The 23450-nt window shown below is 34.7% G+C and overlaps 3 protein-coding genes across 3 annotated transcripts; all 3 read left to right on the top strand.

Moving 5' to 3' along the window:
- Positions 1–695: 695 nt before the first annotated feature.
- LOC132131213 (natural killer cell receptor 2B4-like) lies at positions 696–1557 on the top strand. The gene is made up of 2 exons (XM_059543221.1): positions 696–1048; positions 1138–1557. The coding sequence occupies exons 1-2, from the start codon at positions 751–753 to the stop codon at positions 1254–1256; spliced, it is 417 nt and encodes a 138-aa protein (XP_059399204.1). The 5' UTR covers positions 696–750; the 3' UTR covers positions 1257–1557.
- A 486-nt stretch (positions 1558–2043) lies between these two features.
- calr3a (calreticulin 3a) lies at positions 2044–7858 on the top strand. The gene is made up of 9 exons (XM_059543220.1): positions 2044–2234; positions 3100–3201; positions 3334–3537; positions 3676–3770; positions 3854–4063; positions 4160–4273; positions 5754–5897; positions 7118–7210; positions 7355–7858. Exons 1-9 carry the CDS (start codon positions 2144–2146, stop codon positions 7568–7570), a joined length of 1269 nt encoding a protein of 422 aa, XP_059399203.1. The 5' UTR covers positions 2044–2143; the 3' UTR covers positions 7571–7858.
- A 2253-nt stretch (positions 7859–10111) lies between these two features.
- On the top strand, positions 10112–23120 carry LOC132131186 (UV excision repair protein RAD23 homolog B-like). The gene is made up of 10 exons (XM_059543179.1): positions 10112–10462; positions 11723–11804; positions 12613–12692; positions 14633–14952; positions 15044–15090; positions 15176–15303; positions 16571–16682; positions 17873–18030; positions 18104–18244; positions 21332–23120. The coding sequence occupies exons 1-10, from the start codon at positions 10394–10396 to the stop codon at positions 21443–21445; spliced, it is 1251 nt and encodes a 416-aa protein (XP_059399162.1). The 5' UTR covers positions 10112–10393; the 3' UTR covers positions 21446–23120.
- Positions 23121–23450: the final 330 nt, after the last annotated feature.

Raw genomic sequence — 23450 nt, 5'->3', positions numbered from 1 at the left:
CTGATGGCACGGCGGATTGTGTTTACCGACAGTGGTTTCTGAAAGTATTCCTGGGCCCATTTATTAATGTCATTGACACAATCATGCCGATGAGTGATGCAGTGTTGTCTGAGAGCCCGAAGACCACGGGCATCCAATAAAGGTCTCCGGCCTTGTCCCTTACGCACAGAGATTTCTCCAGTTTCTCTGAATCTTTTGATGATGTTATGCACTGTAGATGATGAGATTTGCAAAGCCTTTGCAATTTGACGTTGAGGAACATTGTTTTTAAAGTTTTCCACAAATTTTTTACGCAGTCTTTCACAGATTGAAGAGCCTCTGCCCATCTTTACTTCTGAGAGACTCTGCTTCTCTAAGACAAAGCTTTTATAGCTAATCATGTTACAGACCTGATATCAATTAACTTAATTAATCACTAGATGTTCTCCCAGCTGAATCTTTTCAAAACTGCTTGCTTTTTTAGCCATTTGTTGCCCCCGTGCCAACTTTTTTGAGACCTGTAGCAGGCATTAAATTTTAAATGAGCTAATTAAGTGGATAAAAGTGTAAAATTTCTCAGTTTAAACATTTGCTACGTTATCTATGTTCTATTGTGAATAAAATATTGGCTCATGTGATTTGAAATTCCTTTAGTTTTCATTTTATTAAAATTTCAAAAACGTCACAACTTTTCCAGAATTCGGGTTGTAAAAATGGGGGGTGAAAGCAAAGGGGATATCTTCATTCACCCTCATTTTTCTTTATTCTTTCATGTTTTCAGCTCGTCTGCCTGTTCCTGTCATCAGCAGAAACTGTTCTTCATCCTCATCCTCAGAGCAGAATTGTTCATTGGTGTGTTCAGTGGTGAATGTGGGTCATGTGACTCTCTCCTGGTACAAAGGAAACAGTTTATTGTCCAGCATCAGTGTGTCTGATCTCAGCATTAGTCTCTCTCTACCTCTGGAGGTGGAATATCAGGATAAAAACAGCTACAGCTGTGTGCTCAACAATCCCATCAGCAACCAGACTCAACATCTGGACATCACTCAGCTCTGTCACACATCTGCAGGTACAGCAGCGCTGATATTAGTTGATGACGGCGCTGATATTAATGTTTATTGACTGATCTGATCTCAGTTTGGTGTTTTTATTCCTCAGACTCTGTCCACTGCTGTGGTTCTACTGAAGCTGTGATCCGATTGGTCCTCTCTGCTCTGGTGGGCGTGGCTACTGTCATTTTTCTGGTTTATGACATCAGATCCAGAAGAGCTGAATAAGATCAAGCACAGATTCACACATCAGGTGCATGATTAATGAAAAAATTTCTCACCATATACAGTATAAATATTAGTGAGATTAATTAAATTATGCCTTTATATGTTCATACTTTACTGTTGCTGTCAATATGGCATCTGTATTTGCTTGTCTTTATTAATAATAAAGTTTTCTTTCTCTGAGGTTCAAGAGTCTCTCCATATTTTATTACATTCACTGTAACAAACTCCTGTAAAAATTACAGCAATACTTTACAGCAGCTGGATGTTTTCCTAATATTACAGCATATTGCTGTAAACTACAATGCTGTGTAATTCATTTATTCATCTTAATTTATTTTAAATGGCTTTATATAACAATCTGCTGCATTGATGCAAATAAAAATCACTTTCCTCGCATTAGATTTAGTATGACAATGATTTTTCCTATCATTATTCTTTTTTTTATGTTATTCAAATTTGACTCAGGGCTTTAAAGGATTATAAAAAAATACCTGTTGTATCCACCTCATTTTAACCAATTTGAAAAACTAGATATTATTTTCCTCTGATATTTGATATTGCTGGTATTTCCTGTCTCTTGATGACTACAATATTCATTAGTTTTTGCATTCGCACCATTGTCAATAAAAAACATTTAATGTTTATTTTTCTTGTTTACTGTCTCACACACTTCCTTCGCGGTCAAGTCACCTACTTCGCAGAAGCTCCGCCCACGGCGCTGACTCCTCACTCGTGGTCTCCTCTGATTGGCTGCGAGTCCAGCCAATGGTTCTCAGCCATCTGTGCAGGAACACAACCGGGCCATATTTCACGGACTGCCTCACCTCGAGCGCAATTCATTATAAATCGGGATCTTCATCTATTAAAGGTCCTTTAACAGTGCAGAGATGCGGATCGCTGCGGTAGTGTGTTTCATATCTGCACTGACTTTGATTGCACATGCAGATGTGTATTTTAAAGAACAATTTCTGGACGGAGGTAAATAGCACTTCTTCGGTCGATAATGACATCAAATACATTGTCACTGTTATGCTGAGATGAAAGTGTTTCTTGAAAATGACAAAATAATGTCTTTAATATCTTTTAAACGTGTATTGAGCAAGTTTACTTTCATGCAATTCTGTGATCAGAGCTTGTTGTATGTCACTTTCATTTACTGTATTTGCATACTAAAACGTGTTATAAGATTTACAAGTCATGCTAAGAATACACTATTTGTGAAAATGATTCAATTTTTTTTTCTAAATGCGTATTTACTTAATGCGTGATTATGGCAAACGGGAAATATTGATGAATTCAAAATGTGTTAGGTTTTGGTTTCAGTTCACTTTTTTTTATACTACTAAACAGTTTTTGTCGTGTAAAAGCAAATTTAATATTTAAAACACTAGTTTCGTATCATTTGTTTTAAACTTACAATTGATTGTATAATTTAAATGTACCAATATGTTACAGCCTGGAAATACTTTCGAGTTATGGCTGAAACAATATATAACCAATATAAAAAAATACGCCTACTATTTTGTTTGAACACACACACACACACACACACACACATACATATATATATATTATTACATATAAATGTGTGTATATATATATATATATATATATATATATATGTTGGAAATATGGCTAAAAATAATGCAAATTTAAACGAAAAGCATTCTAATAAAAGTAGAGATTATTTAAAAATAGTTTTCTATTCACTGTAATAGGTAATTGTTGCTAGATGACTGCAAAACATCATTTAAAAATAAGAAGGAATAAGCACCCACAATTGAATGTTCCAATATCCAAAATTGATATGATGGTTTTTAACAGCTAAACTTCATCTTTCCAGATGGTTGGAAAAGCCGATGGGTCGAATCCAAACACAAATCCGACTACGGCCAATGGAAACTGACCTCAGGGAAATTCTATGGCGATGCCGAGCTTGATAAAGGTCAGAGGTCACGGCGTCTTTCACCAGCACTCAATTGCTTATGCAAATGTCTACATCTGAAAAGCAAATAAGTACAAGTCGATGTGAGATGACTTTTAAAAGAAAATGCAATGGTTTTTTTTCCCCTTCAAGGTTTGCAGACAAGTCAAGACGCCCGGTTTTATGCTCTGTCCAGTCGCTTTGACTCGTTTAGTAATGAGGGTAAAACGGTTGTCGTCCAGTTCACTGTGAAACATGAGCAGAAGATCGACTGCGGCGGTGGGTATGTGAAAATATTTCCCGCCGACTTGGACCAGACCGAAATGCACGGCGATTCACAGTACTACATCATGTTCGGTAAGTTACAGTTGGTGGCTTTAAAATGTGCACAAAGTCGCTTTCTTCAACCAAGAAAGCCAGTAAAACATCAACCGCATTGACACAATGCAACGTGAAATACACTATCTTTCACTTTCATTGTGAACTTCCTTGTAGGACCCGACATTTGTGGCTACAGTACCAAGAAAGTTCACGTCATTTTCAACTACAAAGGACAGAACCACTTAATCAAGAAGGACATCAAATGCAAAGTATGTTTTTTTAATTAAATTAAAATTATCTCGAGATTCAATTGCAGCCGTTGCAATTCAGTTCTTCCGCTTGTGCTCATCAGGACGATGAACTCACGCATGTGTATACGCTAATCTTGCGGCCAGACCAGACGTATGAAGTGAAAATTGACAACGAAAAAGTGGAGTCAGGTTCTCTGGAGGAAGATTGGGATTTCCTTCCTCCAAAAAAGATCAAGGATCCAGAGGCCAAGAAGCCAGAGGATTGGGATGACCGGGCGAAAATTGACGATCCTGATGATACGAAACCTGAGGTAAATTTTCAATCGACAAAGCTGTAGTGTGTAGAAATCTTTGATATTTAAAAAAGTTGTTCTTAGACATGAATCCAATGGTGCTTTTATGTTTAGGATTGGGACAAACCTGAGAACATTCCCGACCCTGATGCCAAGAAACCAGACGATTGGGATGAAGACATGGACGGAGAATGGGAACCTGCCATGATCCCGAACCCTGAGTACAAGGTACAAAATATCAGTCCTCACGTAGAAGATCCTAATATTTTAAGATCTACCAAACATGAAGCCATAAAGTGCTTCAAAGTGGTTGGATTGTTTTAGTGGACTAGTTTGATGGTTTTAGACTTAAGAACATTTTAGATTGGTTTTTTCTGCAGGATAGGCTGCCAGAAGAAGGTTTTGGTTTCAATACCATGTAAGTTTGGAATTTACAGGTGTTTTTGAAAGCGAGTAATGTTATCTCATTATCAGAGATGTTCTCAAGTAGAAGATCAAAATACAGTAAGATCTACCAGCCATAAAGTGCTTTGGAGTAATCAGATTGGTCTAGTTTGATAGTTTTAGTCCAGTTTTGGGCAAATGGGAGACCATCTAAAAACAACTTTATACTGGCCTTTTCTGCATAGTAGGCTGCCAGAAGAAGGTTTTGGTTTCAATACGAAGTAGATTTGGACTTTCCAGGAGTTTTTGAAAGCTAGTAATGTTTATCCTCACATTATCAGAGATGTTCTCAAGTAGAATATCCAAACATTAAGTGCTTCGGAGTGGTCGGATTGATGGTTTTAGACCAGTTTTGGGCACTTGGGAGACTATCTAAAACCACTTTAGACTGACCTCTTTTCCAGGATAGACTGCCAGAAGAAGGTTTAGGGTCAAATACCAAATAGGTTTGGACTTTCCAAGTGTTTTTGAAAGTGAGTAATGTTATCGGAGATGTTCTCAAGTAGAAGATCCTAATAATAAGATCTACCAAACATAAAGCTGAAAAGTGCTACATATTGCTGGGCTTGGTCTAGCTTGATGGTCTCCCAAGTGCCCAAAACTGACCTAAAACCAATTAAAAACACTTTAGAGTAGTCTTTTATGCAGGGTAATCTGCCAGAAAGTTTATAATCAATACCAAGTAAGTTAGGATTTTATGAGAGTTTTTGAGAGCGATTAATGCTACCACTGTATTATCAGAGTTGTTTTCATGTAAGAGACCTACCAAACATATAGCCATTAAGTGCTTCAGAGTAGTCCGAATGGTCTAGTTTGATGGTTTTAGACTTAAGACCACTTTAAAGTGGCATTTTCTGCAGGATATGCTGCCAGAAGGAGGTTTCATTTTCAATACCAAGTAGGTTTGGACTTTCCAAGTGTTTTTGAAAGCGAGTAATGTTATCATCTCATTATCAGACATGTTCTCAAGTAGAAGATCCAAATACATAAAGATCTACCAAACATAAAGCCATAAAGTTCTTCAAACTGGTCCGATTGGTCTAGTTTTGGATCTTGGGAGACTAGCTAAAACCACTTCAGACTGGTTTCATTCACAAATAGGTTTGGGCCTTTTAGGAGTTATTGAGAGAGATTAATACTCAAGGTTGTTTCACATGGGCCATTTCTACTGTTTTCAAAACCAACTGATCTTTTCAATCAGAGTGATTGTTCATTATGCAGGAACCAGCTTTATCAACCAGCTAACAAAGTTCTGTTTATGTAGGGTGAGTGGAAACCAAAACAGATTGACAACCCCAACTACAAAGGCACCTGGATTCACCCTGAAATCGACAACCCTGAATACACCCCAGACGACACCATTTACAAATTTGACAACATTGGCATTCTGGGACTGGATCTTTGGCAGGTATGGCTTAGATTGGCGTACCGTTAAATTAACATTGTAATTAAATGTCATTTGTAGGTTTTAAAAACTATTTGGTTAGGTTATATCTGGTGAAATTAACCAGTCCATCAGGATTACATGATTATTTTTTGTCATTTTTGTGTGTAATCTTTGCAGTCAAAATGACTTTAGATTTTTGTGGTGGAAATTTCCAGAACTTTGTGGAACATTTACCATATTAGGGTATGATGTTAATTGTACAATAGTCATACATTGTAGAGAAAAAAAAATGCAGAAAGCCTGCTTATTTTTGTGTTTTACCAAGTTCTTACAATATAATTATTTTCTTCTTTTTGTGGTAGGGATGTAACGATTCACTCAACTCACGATTCACGTGTTTTTCTTTTTGTTTGTTTTTTTTTGCTGGACAAAATGCTGCACATTTCTTTGGGTAAATGAAATGACGCTATAATAATATAGCACTTGCATATCATTGCTCTTTTGTTGGTTCTGATCACTTCTATTGTCCACATTTGTAAGTCACTTTGGATAAAAGCATCTGCTAAATAACCAAATTTAAATATAATGTAAATAACAAAACTAACTTAATTTTAAAACAAGGCACAAATCAAATAATACATATAAAATAAATCTGTTCATATAAACAAAATTAAGGCTTTGTGTGCTCTTTGCATTTAACATTAGAGGCAACCACTCCATTTCAATCATGATTCAAATAAAGATGCCGCTTACATGCAACTTGAGCAGTTTTTAATCTAATCTATCTTTGGAAATCTTTCGAAATTTGATGCAAAAACAGAATGGTTTGACTTAAATTTTGTAAAACTATACATAAAAAAATATCTGCATGAGATGCAGATTTACTCTCTCCCTTCAGGTGGCGCTTAAAGTATTTCCTTGGTTACTGCTGTAAACAAAGCAGCGCTTCAGTTATAAACTTTAATATATATTATACAGAGGCTAAATTAAAATAAAAAATACCATTTAAACTTTTCTATGGACAATAAATTCCCCTAAGACGAACATTCATATAAAATCCTACCCCTAATTGAATCGCGATTTCGTTTTGCATCTCAAAAGATTTGAATTGTCAGATTTTGATATCTTTTTTTTTTTTTTTATTATTATTATTTTTTGGTTAAAGGCCGATTTATGCATAATTGCACAATTTTGTTGATTTTTACGTTGTGTTTAGCGATCTGTTGAACTTTTTCTTACAGGTGAAATCTGGAACGATCTTTGATAACTTCCTGATCACTGATAATGTTGAGGAAGCTGAAAAATTTGGTACAGAAACGTGGGGTGCAACAAAGGTAAAAATGTCTGGAGTGTCACGACTGACAACATATTAGTATTAATAAATTACATTTATTAGATATCTGTGATCAGTTCTTCCATTTGTTTCCACAACATTATTATTTAATTATAAATGCTGATGCCACGATGTTATGTATCAGGGACCAGAAAAGAAAATGAAGGACCAGCAGGAAGAGGAAGAACGGAAGAAGCGTGAAGAGGAGGAAAAGAGCAAGAAGGATGATGATAATGAGGAAGATGAAGAGGAGGAAGATGATGAAAATGAGCCAGAGGAGGAAGAGCACACAGAAGAACCTTCTGAGGAGGAGGAGGAAGAGGAGGGTGAGGATGATAAGATCCCTAAAGATGAGTTGTGAAGAGGAGTTCCCTTCTGAATGAGCAGATCTGCTGCGTTTCTGACGTCTTTTTCTTTGTGGTGTGAATTTTTGGCCCCGCCCCTTTCTAGTCACATGTTGCATCCCTAAACTCTGATTTCTTTCGTTTTTGCTGCTAGATGCCCCTCAAAATGTTCATAGTATGGCCCGATAAACTATAGATTAATTAATGTTTGGGTTTTCTGTTCTGTCTTGAGTCGCGCAAGGGGAAAATTCGAATGCATCATTTGTTGGATTTGCACTTTTTTAAAATAAATGATTTATTTTTAACTGCTCGTCCGTCTCGTTTTTCATCGATGTTAAATTGTCCTCATTTTTGGTTCAAAATAAATGTTTACTTATTCGTTTTTTTATTAATATTTTAAATTAGATATTTTTATTTTAACTTTTGTTAACTATAATAAATATAGAATTGTCCTACTGCAAGTTTAACTTTTTTATCTGTAAAACCTTTTGTATTGTAAACGCACATAATATTGTATTTTGATTTAAGAAAGACACCACACATAATATTGTATTTGATTTATTAAGAAAGACACCACACAGGTCATTGTTTTAAGCATTTATTAAGAAAACATTTATGGCATATATTAATAAGAGTATAGCTAGGACTGAAACATGTATTAGTAAGAGCTTTAAAGAAAGAAGGACATTACCGTAGAATGCTGTGTGAAGGAGAACTCAAAGAAAGAAAATCCCGGAGGAGAAATATCTGAAAATAGAAGAGCTTCTTAGGGAATTTCCAGACCTCATGACATCCCCAGACATTGGAATCCACCTGCTGTCTATAAGGGACTGAAGTGCAATGAGGAAAGCAGATGCTGATTCTGTGGAACAGCTTTTCTGGAGCCGACGGCTGTCATTGATGCCTCTAAACAACTTTGATTGCAAATTATATGCTTTTGTTTTTATATAAGTGTTTTGTTTGTAATGTATTTAACCTATATAATATCAAAAAAAAAATTATAGCTAAGAAGCTCGCCTGTCAGAAGACTGATTCTAGATTTGAGCACAACAGACCACAGAGGAGTCTTCGGTGATCCATTTTGTAAGTATGAAAATTCAAATGCTTTTGTACTAGGACAGGTTTGAAATGATGTACTTAACCTGATAATAATAAGGTAGAATGTGTAGGAAATTTAGCACCATAAAACAATATTTTATATATATATATATATATATATATATATAAATTTAATTTATTTGAGAACATGACAAAAATCCCATTAAAAAAAATAAAAACACAATAAAATAAAGTTTTAAAATATTATAAAATTAAAATAAACAACAATGTAAAAAAATAATAATAAACGAGACAATTGTATCACACGTCATTAGGGCTGTTCGAATCTGAATTTTTTGGAATAGAGTCCGATTCTGATTCCCGGTTTCTGAAATCGAATCCAAGAATCGATTCCTCACTGTTGTTTTCGATTCTTTTTTTTTTTTTTTTTTTAATTGAAGGAACCTAATCTCACCATGACTGCAGGATAAATGTCGTAAAAAGTATCCTTCTCATAATATGAAGCTTTATTTGTAGAAAATTACAATACATGTTTATTTTGTTTGCTTTGCCTGTGAAATTGGCAGGGACATGAGTTAAATTTATGCATTTAGCAGACGCTAAGCGACTTGCACTGCATTCAGGCTATCAATTTTTACCTATCGTGTTCCCGGGGAATCGAACCCCCAACCTTGCGCTTGATAGCGTAATGCTCTACAAATTGAGCTACAGGAACACTTATATATGTTTATAGCATGAATTGAACAAGACATGAAATGTCCAAAATAAATGTGGACAGTTCAGCTGAATGATTAAGTTTACTTTGATTATATATGCTTTGCACAAAACTAACAAACTTTACACTGAAACAAAATAACCAGAAAATTATCAATAACTGATAGAGCACGTTTATCGGTCAATCAGATGCGCTCTCGGCCACTGATCTATACTGATCTATTACCATTGTCTGAATGTTTGAAAAAAAAAAAAGGTTTTTAGATGGAAATAATATTAAGTAATTAAAACTAATCGGACTTCTGATCACTTTTAGCGAGCATTGGGGGAGGCGAATTGTTAAAAATAAAATAATATTTTATCTTTTGTTATTGTGGCGAGCATAAGGGAGGTGGCATCCTAAAATTAAGATGATCTCAGTACCGACTCGTTTTCTTTCCGTTTATTTTCGTGAATTTAAATGTTACCAACCTTGATGCCGTATTCCGATTGATAAGATGTTATGTTGAACTGATAAAAGGCTCTTAATGAGGAGTAGATTCACTTTTGGAATCGACTCTCGATTCCCAACGCCTCAGAATCGATTCTTTTTGGAATCGACTCACAGCCCTATTTGTTCAAACACACGCACACAAAACACATTCTTCTGATTTACGATAATCAATTAATTGTTCTCACTACTTGAGTCAATTAAATTAAGACTTTTGTCGAAAATGGTGTAAATGTTTTTCAAAACAAACATGTATATAAAAATGATAATTCTATGGAAACATAGAATTGCTTTTTTGGTGGTCTCCATCAGTTTGTCACTGACAGTAAAGCTAGTTCTGAGGAAAGCTCGAGAAACTTTTGTTGCTTTGGTATTTTACCTCATATAATGCGAGTCGGATCATAAGACTCTCAGGGGTCACTGTACGTCCATGTGTCCATGTGTCTTGTCCAATTCAGCAAGTAGATGGCGTCTTCCCTTACCACAGGCGCCTCATCCTTCCAGAAGATAGCTGAGTCACATCTCCACGCGCGCTCACCAAGGACACTTGCGAGGCTGTATTTCGCGCTCAAACACAATGCTGACGATCACTCTGAAGACCCTCCAGCAGCAGACGTTCAAAGTGGAGATAGATGAGGAGCTGACGGTGAGTGTGCGTGTCTGTGCCCGTGTAAACATGGCAGGGCGTGGGCACAACGCGCTGGGAAACGCCGCGGCCTCCAGCGGCCGCTGTTTGTGGAACGCGCGCGCGGACAGTCGCTGTCATTGTATAATATTGCATTATAACAGGTGACGTCACAGAGCCGCACATTCCAACAGTTGTTGATTTGAAAATAACGGTCGTGTGATTCACTTTAACGGTCTGTTTACACTCTGGTCTTGTGGCAAGCCGTGTTAACACATATTCGTTTAAACTAATTAGTGTTACTTATTACTTTTATTAATTACACTAATAGTGATTAGTACATGCTGTCTATTTCACTGATATTGACTATTAATTATATACTAGAAGGCTATAGTTAGTCACTAAGGCTTATTCATTAGACACTAGTCTACTTGTCACTATTCCACTATTGACTTGTATTGCGTAAAAAATTGCTAATTTTTGCCACTAAATTATGGGGGTTTGTTAACTATACACTACCAAGTTATTTCTTGTACCTTTTCTAGTTTTACTATTTATTCAAACCAAATATGTATGTTATTCCAGTAGTTACTAGTGTCTATCCCAGCTTTACTAATTTATAATCAATAAATACTAGTATTTATAAATGAAACATTGGTGTGTATGCCAACTGTGACTAGTAGAATTTATTTCCTCAGAGGGCTTTTTCTCATCTTTTTTTTAAATTATAAATAGTAAGAATGGGCACTTCGGTCTTTCAGTAAATCTTACTAATTAAAAATGCTACTGACACTTGGAATACACCGTGTATTTGCTAGTTATTAATATTATTTTTTTCTATGAATGAATATTTAAACAGCTTGCCATGTTTCTTATTTTCCTAGAATGACAATGCATTACTGATATAGATTGTATTTATGTTAGGAACTATTATTATTTAAAACTTTTTGTGCAGTCAGATTCATGTGTCTTGGTTATTTAAATGGATAGTGTCTATAAATGGGTTATTTTGTAATGAGTATTTTAATTCATTTAGGATTTGTTAAAAGAAGTTTAGTTCAGATAATGCAATATCATTCTGACTGTGTTTGAGCAAAGCAATAAGATGAAATGACTTCATAATTCAAAATGTGCCCATATGAATCCATTTGAATCTATTTCTCTTGAAGATAGTTTGGGAAGCACATGACCATTAGTTGCCTGCTTTCATAATCATACAGTTTATGAGTTTTATTTTGTCCTTGAAATGTTTCTGATTAAATTCTGTCCTTGTAAATACAGGTAAAAGCTCTTAAAGAGAAGATAGAGGAAGAAAAGGGGCAAGATGCTTTTCCAGCTGTCGGTCAAAAACTAATCTATTCAGGTCTGTATATGTTTCATGTTTTTGTTTATGTTTATTGTTCTATGTTTCTTCTGACATTTTTTTTATTTCTGCCATTCCAAAGCTCAGGGGTAAACATACCTATTAAGCTCACCAAAATCTACATTGAGAAATTTTTAGTGCACAAGATACTGGTTTCAGTACAATAAGTTAAAATAAAAATATCTCTCACACAATTATATTTAATTTTTGTTCTCTTAAAGCTTACTCCTGTTCTCAATAAGCTCATGTTTTATTAAAACATTCTTGTTGATTTTAAACAACCTTTTTAAAGAATAATTATAAAATGTCAATCACGAAAATGAACAACTATTATTGACATTATCTACGAAATTATACTTGTTCTTATTGATGCCACACTGAAGCTCTGTGATTTTCATAGAAGTGCACCAATAATATGAAGTCTTTAAATATTACAGCAGTGTAAAACCACAGGACAGCAATAAACTGTAAATGTATAATATTATGGCTAAAAAAATACAAGCCAGTAATGTCTGTGAAGTAGTATATTGGCATAGCACACAATCTTATACAGCTAGTCAGCTAACTGTGTTCTATAACATCTGCGCTGTAATAACAAACACATCAATTGGTTAAAACATCAAGTAGGATAATACATTTTTTTATATATTTTTTTATAATCTGAGCTCAAAATGGTAGTGAACCTAATAGATACGTTTACCTATATAATTACTGTCAAATTAAACTTTTTGCATGCACCATATCCTTCTTTGGTTTTAAAAAGATGCTTTTTGATTTATAAAAGTTAGTTTTTCTCTGTAAAACACAGGCAAAATTTTGAATGACGATATACCTCTAAAAGAATACAAGATAGATGAAAAGAACTTTGTCGTGGTGATGGTTACAAAGGTAAGGCTGTTTCCTTTTCCTCACGATTCTCTCATTGCCTTCTTCAGAAGCTGATTTATGCAAGTTTCAATCACACTAATGCCCTTAAAAAATATTGTCCTTCCATAAATTTTCTTTCAAATTTTGGGATGTCACATTAATAACGCTGGATGGGAATGCCAAGATGTGCATAAAATCTTAAAATGCACTTAAAACAATAAAAAAAATTTTTTGAGGTGGATAATTTTTTTAATCTGATAAGAAAATGTTTGCATAAACATCTTTGGAATCTGATTTAAGGGGTGTATACACTAAAAACTAAACTTTTTAACGCGTTTTGAACATTCATTTGGGGGCCTGAGTATGCAAATTTACGGAATCATCTCTGTGTAAATTCCAAAAATGATCATTTATGAAAACGGTGACTTGCATTTGAATTACATGTTCAATGTATGTTTAGGCATGCATATGTGTGCAGGTGTGTTTCTTTACTAAGTGACACTGCCAACTATTGGCCTGGTATGCATATTACTGTGTATTATAAAACGAATAGTTCCAGTCCTTGATTCCGTTTTATTCTGTAAACCTTATTACGTATATGGAATAACCTTTTTATAAAAGCAATAAGCGCCATTAAGCCGTGGTTTACAGTGAATTCATAACAGCTAAGCTAAACGTCGTGCCTAACAACGGCCCTTAGCTGTTATAAATTCACTGTAAACCACGACTTCTTAAGGTTATTTCTTTATTAAGTCGTTTTAGAGGATCTACGTATGTAAACAAGAATCGTTTTGACAATCGTTGTTGTGTAAACATACCCTTAATTAATAAATTCCACGATATGCAACAAAAAACTGATTTGGTTTCCCAGGAAGTGATGTTTTTGTTCTCTCAAACACGTTTCTTTATTCACATACAGTACAGACCAAAAGTTTTTACACACCTTCTCATTCAAAGAGTTTTCTTTATTTTCATGACTATGAAAATTGTAGATTCACACAGAAGGCATCAAAACTATGAATTAACACATGTGGAATTATATACATAACAAAAAAGTGTGAAACAACTGAAAATATGTCATATTGTAGGTTCTTCAAAGTAGCCACCTTTTGCTTTGATTACTGCTTTGCACACTCTTGGCATTCTCTTGATGAGCTTCAAGAGGTAGTCACCTGAAATGGTCTTCCAACAGTCTTGAAGGAGTTCCCCGAGAGATGCTTAGCACTTGTTGGCCCTTTTGCCTTCTGTCTGCGGTCCAGCTCACCCCTAAACCATCTGGATTGGGTTCAGGTCCGGTGACTGTGGAGGCCAGGTCATCTGGCGCAGCACCCCATCACTCTCCTTCTTGGTCAAATAGCCCTTGATGCCTTCAGTGTGACTCGACAATTTTCATAGTCATGAAAATAAAGAAAACTCTTTGAATGAGAAGGTGTGTCCAAACTTTTGGTCTGTAGTGTATGTTAGGGCTGGGAAAGTAAATCCATGCATCATGTTTCGTGGATCGATTCTGAGATTATCAGAATGCTTCGTGATTCTCGCTCGAATCGTTTCTGAGGTTAGTTTTTAACAGCAGATGTTACTAGTTATTAACCACACACTCAAAAATGCTCATGAAGAAGAGCACGTGTGCATTTGATTGAGCAATGTAAGCGGTTAAATGTACTTACACTTCGGTTTTTATGATGCAAGATTATGTAAATTAATGTTAATCTAAAGCACGCAGGAAGCTGTTAAAAACTAAGCTCAGAACCGGCTTATTTCCGATTATCTCGGAATCGATCCTGAATTATTTCTCTATTCGCGATGCATCGATTCATTGTCCCAATCCTAAAAAAAAAATGTGTGTGCAAAATTTCAATATTTCACACAAGTTTTATTTGCAACTTTGGATCGAAAACAGAGTTAAAGTTCATTGGCAGGTTTCTATACTTCTCTGTGCAGTTGTGTTTCTCTTTCTACAGCCCAAATCTGCAGCACCACCACAGGCTCCTGCTCCCGCACCAGCAGCTGCCACTACAGTTAGCGCAACCATCGCCGAAACCCCTGCACATCCACCCTCAACTCCTGCTTCCTCCATAGTGCCTGTATCGACCCCTCCTTCAGCTCCTGTAGAATCAGCAGAGTCAGCAGATCTGCCCGTGACACCCGTCACAGCGCCTCCTGCTGCCTCGGAGGATGCTGCAGAAAGGCCTGAGCCATTTAGTGGCACTCCCACTCCGATTTCAGAAGAAGAGAACCAGGCAGCGCAAGAAGGGCAGGCCGTCGCCCAATCAGAGGCTAGGTATGGCCACGCCCACAAACAAAACCATGCCCAAAAAACAGAATTGCTTAACGAATAGAAAAACACTCAATTTGTTGTGTACTTTGTTCAGCATTACAGATGAGTTGGGTCTTTTAGAAGCAGCTGCGTCCATATTAGGTACATTTGGTTAACGGTTTTGTTGTAAACCATGTAAAAGAGAGAAGAACTTGATGTTAACATTTGTCACTTTGCGTTTCTTTAGTTACAGGTCAAGCGTATGAGAATTTGGTGACGGAAATCATGTTGATGGGTTATGAGAGAGAACAGGTGATCGCCGCCTTGCGAGCAAGTTTCAACAATCCAGACAGAGCCGTGGAGTACCTGCTTATGGTGAGAGTTAGTAATGTACTTACTATAGTAAAGCTGCAGATGTTTTATTCACAGAAAATACCGGGAGAACTAATATAACTAGTCTTGGTCGAAGTCAGCATGAAGTGAAATTTTTAACCCATTTTGTTTCATAATGTGACGCATAATTTCTGAGTGATACAGGACCAGGGACTTTTATTGATATTTGCACATTGCAACTCTTTAATGTTTAATGTTTTGTTTGGTAAAATAGCTTATTATAATTGCATCCATTTAAATCATCAAAAAATTTACATAAACATATGCAAATAATTAATGTGTTTTATGTGTGTGTGTGTTTGCTTATTTTTCTCTAATGGTATAAATAACAACAATAGTAATGATAATTATGATGATTGATATTTATACTAATACAAAAATAAATTGTTATATATATATATATATATATATAACTATATATATATATAACTATATATATATATATATATAACTATATATATATATAACTATATATATATATATATATATAACTATATATATATATATAACTATATATATATATATAACTATATATATATATATATATATAACTATAACTATATATATATATATATAACTATAACTATATATATATATATAACTATAACTATATATAACTATATAACTATAACTATATATATATATATAACTATATATATAGTTATATATATATATATATAGTTATATATATATATATATATATAGTTATATATATATATATATATATAGTTATATATATATATATATATATAGTTATATATATATATATATATATATAGTTATATATATATATATATATATAGTTATATATATATATATATATATAGTTATATATATATATAGTTATATATATATATATATATATATATATATATATATATATATATATACCGGCTGTAGACGGTAATGTTTTCTATAGGTTCATTTCTCTCGGTTCATGTCAAATTAATTTTGATAAATAAGTCGCACCTGACTATAAGTCGCAGGACCAGCCAAACTATGAAAAAAGTGCGACTTATAGTCAGGAAAATACTGTATTTATTATTATAACTATAATTATTAATTAAATCTAAATTGATGGTAATTACAATTTTAATTAACAGAAATGTATAACTTTTTTTTTTTATAAAATATATTGCACCAATTAATTGCTTTCCTAATTAATGTGTATTAATAAAGAAGAAAGGACCTGGAATAGTACCTGGTTTAAACCACACAATTGATCAGTCTGTTAATGTCCAATGCTCAGGGTATTCCCACAGAATCAGAGCAGCCTCCACAAGAAGTAGTGCAGCCCCCACCAGCGTCGAACCCCACCCCTCCAGAACCACAGCGACCTCAACCACCGCCCGCCACCACCGGTGAGTGACCATGTGTTCACCACGTGTGGAAATAGACGCCCATTTACCCTGCAGCTGCCACATTCTTGCTAATTCATTGAAACATTATTTCGGCAGCACAGCTGATTGAGGAGTCTTGAATATTTAAGCTAAGGGGTGCCGCTGGCATTCTGTACATTAGGCCAGTGAGGAAGCAAAGAGGTCAATATCTCTATAAAGCATGCCCCCAAATTAGCATTAATTTGATTTTTAAATGGTTCGAAACACTGGTTAAACTGTTTATTACTTCTTGAAATTTGGTGGGGTTTTCTCATTTTGTGTTATGAATGTGCGTGCAAAGTCTCAACACATAGATGTGTTTTGGAAAGGCTGTACACATTTTGGTGGTGTTGGGGTCCTATTGACCCTCATTGGTTTTTCCATGCAATTCAACAAAAATAAAAAAAACAGCAGAGTTGGGTGAAAAACAGAAAACCTTTTATTGTAGCTTGTCAAAGACTAAAATATAAGATACATGAAAACTTTTTTATATTTATTAATTGGTGGCTAAAACAAAAAGGAAGTGTGAGAAACCCATTTTACCCTCAGAAGGGTTTGAGAAACAGACTGAAAAAAAAGAATTTATACATAAAAAAAATAAATAATACAAATTACAAAACACAACCAAATTATTGAAACTAAAATTTAATGAACTTTTTTTTTTTTTGAGTTTTGACGAATTTCCTGGAAACCATAGACAGCATAAACAGACTAATAATAGTAAAAAAACAAAACAACAAAATTACTAAAACTTTGACCTAAAGTAAAAATGGACATCTACGGTAGTTTATCAATGATGTTAAAATAACACTGCCAAAGTTATTATTAATATAAAAAAATGTAAATATAAAAAAAAAATAAACTGGTATTCGAATTGTTTACAAATATATATTAATTAGGACTATTTAAATTAATATTTTGATATATATTAAATTGTTAACATTAATACTATATGCATAATTAATATATTTATTATGTTGGTATTTGGCCAAATTTTGTGAGGATCAACACCAACAGCATAAACAAAAAGTAAACACTTCGAAAACGTTGGCATTATTTTTACTTTCTCATTTGGAGGCACAGAAAATGGTTTTCTTTTCTCTCTCCCTCGATGTCGGTGTAGCACTGTCCCGGGGCAGACTCCTCTACAGCTCTTTCTGTTCTGTGAACAGGTGTGGAGTCGGGAGCACCGCAGACCTCTGCAAACCCGCTGGAGTTCCTCAGGAGCCAGCCACAGTTCCAGCAAATGCGTCAGATCATCCAGCAGAACCCCGCACTCCTGCCAGCGCTCCTGCAGCAGTTGGGACGTGACAACCCTCAGCTCCTGCAGGTGGGTGGAGCTCAGCACTGGGCCGCTGCGGTCAGACGCGCGCCACTGAACGTGCCTTTATTATTCTGTGCAGCAAATCACGCAGCATCAGGAGCGGTTCGTGCAGATGTTGAACGAGCCACAAGCAGGAGAGGCTGGAGCCGCTGAAGCTCCCAGCGCACCACAGACCAACTACATCCAGGTCACGCCGCAGGAGAAGGAGGCCATCGAGAGGGTACGCTAACAATGCTGTTTCTAATGTAAAATTTAGTTGTACTAGTTATACATTTGGTCAGGCTAGAATCACAGAAATTACAAAAAAAAATATTGAATAATTTTTCAGTTAATGTTAAGCAAATTTTTAAAGCTCCAAATGTGTTAAAGTAAAATAAAATACTAATAAACTTATCTACTTTTACTTAAGTTAGCATGAAATGACATTTACAATCAATTTTATTTTACAATTTGACATAATTCAAAGTAAACAGTATATATATATATATATATATATATATAGGCAATAGTAAATTATTTTATATAAATAAAATAAACTATAAAAAAAGATTTATTTAAATTAACATTTCTTTTTTTTTTGTTCTACTTGAAATACTGTAGTAAAATAATAAAAACTAAATAAGCAACCTAATCAATAAAAAGTAATAAAAATATATTGACGTATTTTAAAAATGGAAAAAGTATTACTAAAACTTTAACAGAAAGTAAAAATCAATGTAAAAAAAATGTTTCAACTATAATATAAAAATCTAAAACAACTCATTCAAAATATGAACTATAATAGTATATCTATGATAAAATAACAAAAAAATTACACTGCCAGTATTAAACATGGACGTAGTGTCCGTGACGTCACCCGTAGTCTCCTGAAGTGTGTTTTTGAAGCCTAAAGTGTGTAGAGCGGGCCGTCGCCATCTTGGCAGCGTGTCACCGCGCGACTCTCCCGGACAATCAAAAATGGGCAAAAAGGCGGGAGCTAGTTGCTGAAGCCACACCCACCTAGCACGACGGCAGTGTCAGCAGCGGCAATCCACCTGTCACTCAAGTGGCTAAGCCCTTAATTATGCAGAACTTTAAGTCTTAATATAATTTAAACGGATGAGTTATAAAAAAATTCACCCCCCTCACAGTTGTCATGAAGGGCACAATTAGCTATTTAGACCAAAATCATTTTTTTGAACCAGGGTGTAAACATGTTTTTTCCTGCTGTAAAGTTGGGCATTTTAACATGGGGAGTCTATGGAACTGACTCCCTTTTGCAGCCAGCCTCAAGCGGCCAGTCCATGAATTGCAGTTTTAGTCACTTCCTTATTGGCCTCACGAGAGAGAGCGGGAGGTTGGCGCTCGGTATATACACACCAGAATCGTGCCTGACGCGGCGCTGACGTGCTGCTGCTACTGTAGGTGACATAGTGGGAGACCGCCGAGGCACCAACAGAACAGGATCTTGTCTTCACGACAACAATATCTATACTTCATGTTGAGCATAAATATAAAGCCTACTGATAAAGGACACCGTCAACAGTATTGACTGTGTTTGACAGGTGCAATATGCCAGTGTGTCACCGGCCTAATGTTTTCAAAAGGCATCATGCGAGTGTGAACATCACTACAACTAGGAAAAAAATTATTGTAATTCAAACGCAGCTCCCGTCTGCATTTAAACAGACCTTTGCTCTTAATTCAGATCGGTCTGTTGAACTGTTGATGCTGCACTTTACACTTTGGAAAAGTTATATATATATTTTTTAAATATGAGCAAGCTGGGATTGGTAATGCTGCACTGTAATCATAGTTATTTATTTATATTTTTAATTATATTTTATTATATGATATTGGTTGGAGACTGAGAGTATTTTATTTAGTGGAGAACTTTGCAGCAGTATTTTATTTCTTATTCTTTTTTTATTTTATATATATTTTATTAAAAAGTATTTAAAAAGTGTAAACAAATTGTTAAAAAAAAGTTTATAGTAATAAACAACCTGCAGTTTAATGTTTGCATTTTTTTCCCTTACTGTACCTAAAATGAACCGAACCGTTACTTTAAAACCGAGGTACGTACCGAACCGTGATTTTTTTGCGTATCGTTACACCCCTAATATATATATATATATATTCAGTTGTTAATAATCTTAAAGTTTTTGTTAAAAATGTTTGTATTGAGTTAAATATTTAAATAAATATTATTATATTATTAGTTTCTAAACTAAAATATGTATAATTCACTTCTTTTTTTGTTGCATTGTAATGGTTTTGTAATTTATGCAGAGTTAACATAAAATAATCAAATCTCCATATGGACCAGTATCTGTAAATGTTAAGCCGCAAAAGTTGGTTGAAATATGAATCCTGGATGTTTTGCACGTCTCTTGCAGCGCGTGACGCTTGCAGTAATTTCAGCATCTGCCATCTCAATGAGGACATAAATACATAAACAACATCAGCAGAACTGAGTCACTTCACAAGCGTTTTACCATTTCATTTCATTTACCGTTTCATGGTAGCCCGACAAAATAAAAGTTAATTTTTACATAAAGGCATTGTGCTAGAAATATTACTATTATTTAGTAGAATGTATTTGATACTGGTACTACTGTTGAAAAAATTAATAAAACTTTATTTTTGAAAGAAATAAATCATACAATATTTCTTCCATGTTTTAATTTTAATAGCAAATCCCATTTATTTACCAAAAAATTTGTTTAAATTTAATTACCGTATTTTTCGGACTATAAGTCGCACCTGAGTAGAAGTCGCATCAGTCCAAAAATATGTCATGACGAGGAAAAAAACATATATAAGTCGCACTGGACTATAAATCGCATTTATTTAGAACCAAGAGAAAACATTACCTCTACAGCCGCGAGAGGGCGCTCTATGCTGCTCAGTGTAGACTACAGGAGCAATGTTCAGCATAGAGCGCTCTCACGGCTGTAGACAGTAATGTTTTCTCTTGGTTCATTTCTCTCAGTTCATGACAAATTAATTTTGATAAATAAGTCGCACCTGACTATAAGTCATAGGACCAGCAAAACTATGAGAAAAAAGTACGAATTATAGTCCTGAAAATATGGTAAGTATAAAGAATGTCATTGGTTTAATTTTTATTTTTTAATTAGCATATTTTTGTGTTTTGCTTTGGTACCGAAATTGGTACCGAGAACCGTGGATTTTCACTGGTATAGGTACCGAATACTGAAATTTTGGTACCGTGACAACACTAGCTTAATTGATTTACAATAATTAAACAGTCATTCCACACAAAGTGTTTTAACATTTTATAAAATTGTGTTTTGTTTTCTAGTTAAAAGCTCTGGGGTTTCCAGAGGGACTCGTCATCCAAGCCTACTTCGCCTGCGAGAAAAACGAGAACCTCGCCGCAAACTTCCTGCTCCAGCAGAACTTTGATGATGAGTGAACGTTAACCATTTAGACGCGATGACACTCAGGGGACAGCGACGGAGAGAATGCAAGCGCTAGGCCACACGTTGCGCATGTGTGTGTGAATGTGTATTACAGCGAATAGGACGTCGACTGGTCTTCCATGATGATTTTCATGGAGTTTAAACTGAAGCCATGATGTGATTTTTTTTTTTTTAAATATATATATATATATGTTTATATATATATATGTATATATAAATGGCCGATCCTCCTCAACGAGGTGTCTGTCTGGTTTCTGCTGCTATCTCTGCTGTGTGCGTCGAGTGAAGTTTTATCACGGTAATATACCTGCCAAAAAACTCTCAAGGTCATCATTCATTTCTCGCCATTGTTTTTCAGTATTGATGAGACGTCAAGATGGATGCCAAATTTAATTTGTCGCCACTGAAAACAAGCCTTTGATGGATTGACGTACATATTTTGAATACGTAGTACCATTTTTGTTGCTGAAAAGATTTTGGGAGACACCGTTGCGTCAAATTAATTATGGTATCTACTTATACCGTTACATAATTTTTAGTGCTTACTTTTCTTTCCATGCGAGCCTCTACTGTGTAAAATACATGTTTATGCAGTGGACGTCACCAAACTACTACTTTATAACTCCTCTGTTCCCTTAAGCTAAACCATTAATATTATAAATAAACCAAATGTTGTGTATGTTGGTATCTTTAATATAAAGTCGATATTTAAAGTCTACAATTATGAGTTATTGGTACAAAACAGCATTGACAGTTAGCTGCCTAACTAGAATTTATTTCCAAGTTTATTTCTGTTATGAAATATGGTAATTTCAACCCAACATTTAAATTCTGTCATCATTTACTCACCCTCCATGTCTTTCTTCTGTTGAACAAAAAAGGAGATATTTTGAAAAATGTTGGTAACCAAACATTTAATGGTAGCCATTAACTTCCATAGTATGGGAAAAAAATACTATTAAAGTCAATGGCTTTAACATCAACTGTTTGGTTATCAACATTCTTAATTTTCGTTTTTTTGTGAATTATCACTTTTAACTTTAAAGTTCCCACTAGAACCAGTTCAGTATGCAGTAGAAGCCGAATGAGCATTGGTTTTGAATGGAGCCCGAAATGCTGCAACAATCGTAGGTATTTAATGTGGTGAAGCAACTGAATGCATTTGAGTGTCTCATCGGGACTTGAAAACATCATTAAAATATGCATTGTAATTTGAATATTTGTACATATTCGAGTGAAGGAGAAAACAGTGTTGTCTTGGTTTCTGTTGCACACTTAAGACAGTGCCAAACATAATTAGAAACTGGAAACAGATAAGTGGGCTGCAATGCTTAAAGTGGATGCAGAATCTATATATTTTTATATAGGTGATTTGTCCTGCTCCTATAGTTTTGAGTTAAAATATGCTTTTATTGAGGACACTGAAAAATCTATAGGTGTTCTGACAGGTACAGGCAAAACTAAGCGCCCTGTTTACACTAGTTGATGCAGTTTTGGATTTTCATTTCAGCATTTTATATTGTTTTATCGTCTTGGGGGATTTGATGTGTGGAGAAAGTAAACATGGAGGAGTTTGGTCTTAAATGCATCAGCACAAAAGGGTTTGCTGAGTGGTTTATGAATGTATTGTTTCAGTGGTGTGTGAAATAAATTGCTTTTAAAAAGCTTCATTGAAATCTTCAATAATGGATCTGGTTTCATTCATTAGTAGTACTCGCTCCATAATCAGACAGCCCATATGCTTCTAACACCCAAAATTACGAGATTCCTATATATTTTCCACAGTATTTGCATTGTTCTTGAATTGTAATTACCACAAAAACCATGATAACCCAATTTAAAAAATATTGTGTAGTAAGTAAGTGTAATAATTATGTACAATTATGTATGTTTAATAATAACAGTTATTAAAAATTTGAGTTTTCAAATCTGAGCAAGGAAAAATAACAATGCAAGTCAATAAAATTAACTCGTAAAACACTAAAATATAATTTAAAC

Source organism: Carassius carassius, chromosome 48, assembly GCF_963082965.1.
Source record: "Carassius carassius chromosome 48, fCarCar2.1, whole genome shotgun sequence".
Lineage (NCBI taxonomy): Eukaryota > Metazoa > Chordata > Actinopteri > Cypriniformes > Cyprinidae > Carassius > Carassius carassius.
This window is presented reverse-complemented; position numbering and strand designations above follow the sequence as displayed.

What these genes read in the sequence shown, in the direction of transcription:
- LOC132131186 (XM_059543179.1), top strand. Translation starts at nt 10,394, where the DNA reads ATGCTGACGATCACTCTGAAGACCCTCCAGCAGCAGACGTTCAAAGTG. An exon ending in GTCGCCCAATCAGAGGCTAG is followed by an intron (nt 14,953 to 15,043) that starts GTATGGCCACGC and finishes TACTTTGTTCAG; the next exon opens with CATTACAGATGAGTTGGGTC. An exon ending in ACAACCCTCAGCTCCTGCAG is followed by an intron (nt 18,031 to 18,103) that starts GTGGGTGGAGCT and finishes TATTCTGTGCAG; the next exon opens with CAAATCACGCAGCATCAGGA.
- calr3a (XM_059543220.1), top strand. Translation starts at nt 2,144, where the DNA reads ATGCGGATCGCTGCGGTAGTGTGTTTCATATCTGCACTGACTTTGATT. An exon ending in AGAACAATTTCTGGACGGAG is followed by an intron (nt 2,235 to 3,099) that starts GTAAATAGCACT and finishes TCATCTTTCCAG; the next exon opens with ATGGTTGGAAAAGCCGATGG. An exon ending in AGAAGGACATCAAATGCAAA is followed by an intron (nt 3,771 to 3,853) that starts GTATGTTTTTTT and finishes TGTGCTCATCAG; the next exon opens with GACGATGAACTCACGCATGT.
- LOC132131213 (XM_059543221.1), top strand. Translation starts at nt 751, where the DNA reads ATGTTTTCAGCTCGTCTGCCTGTTCCTGTCATCAGCAGAAACTGTTCT. An exon ending in GCTCTGTCACACATCTGCAG is followed by an intron (nt 1,049 to 1,137) that starts GTACAGCAGCGC and finishes TTTATTCCTCAG; the next exon opens with ACTCTGTCCACTGCTGTGGT.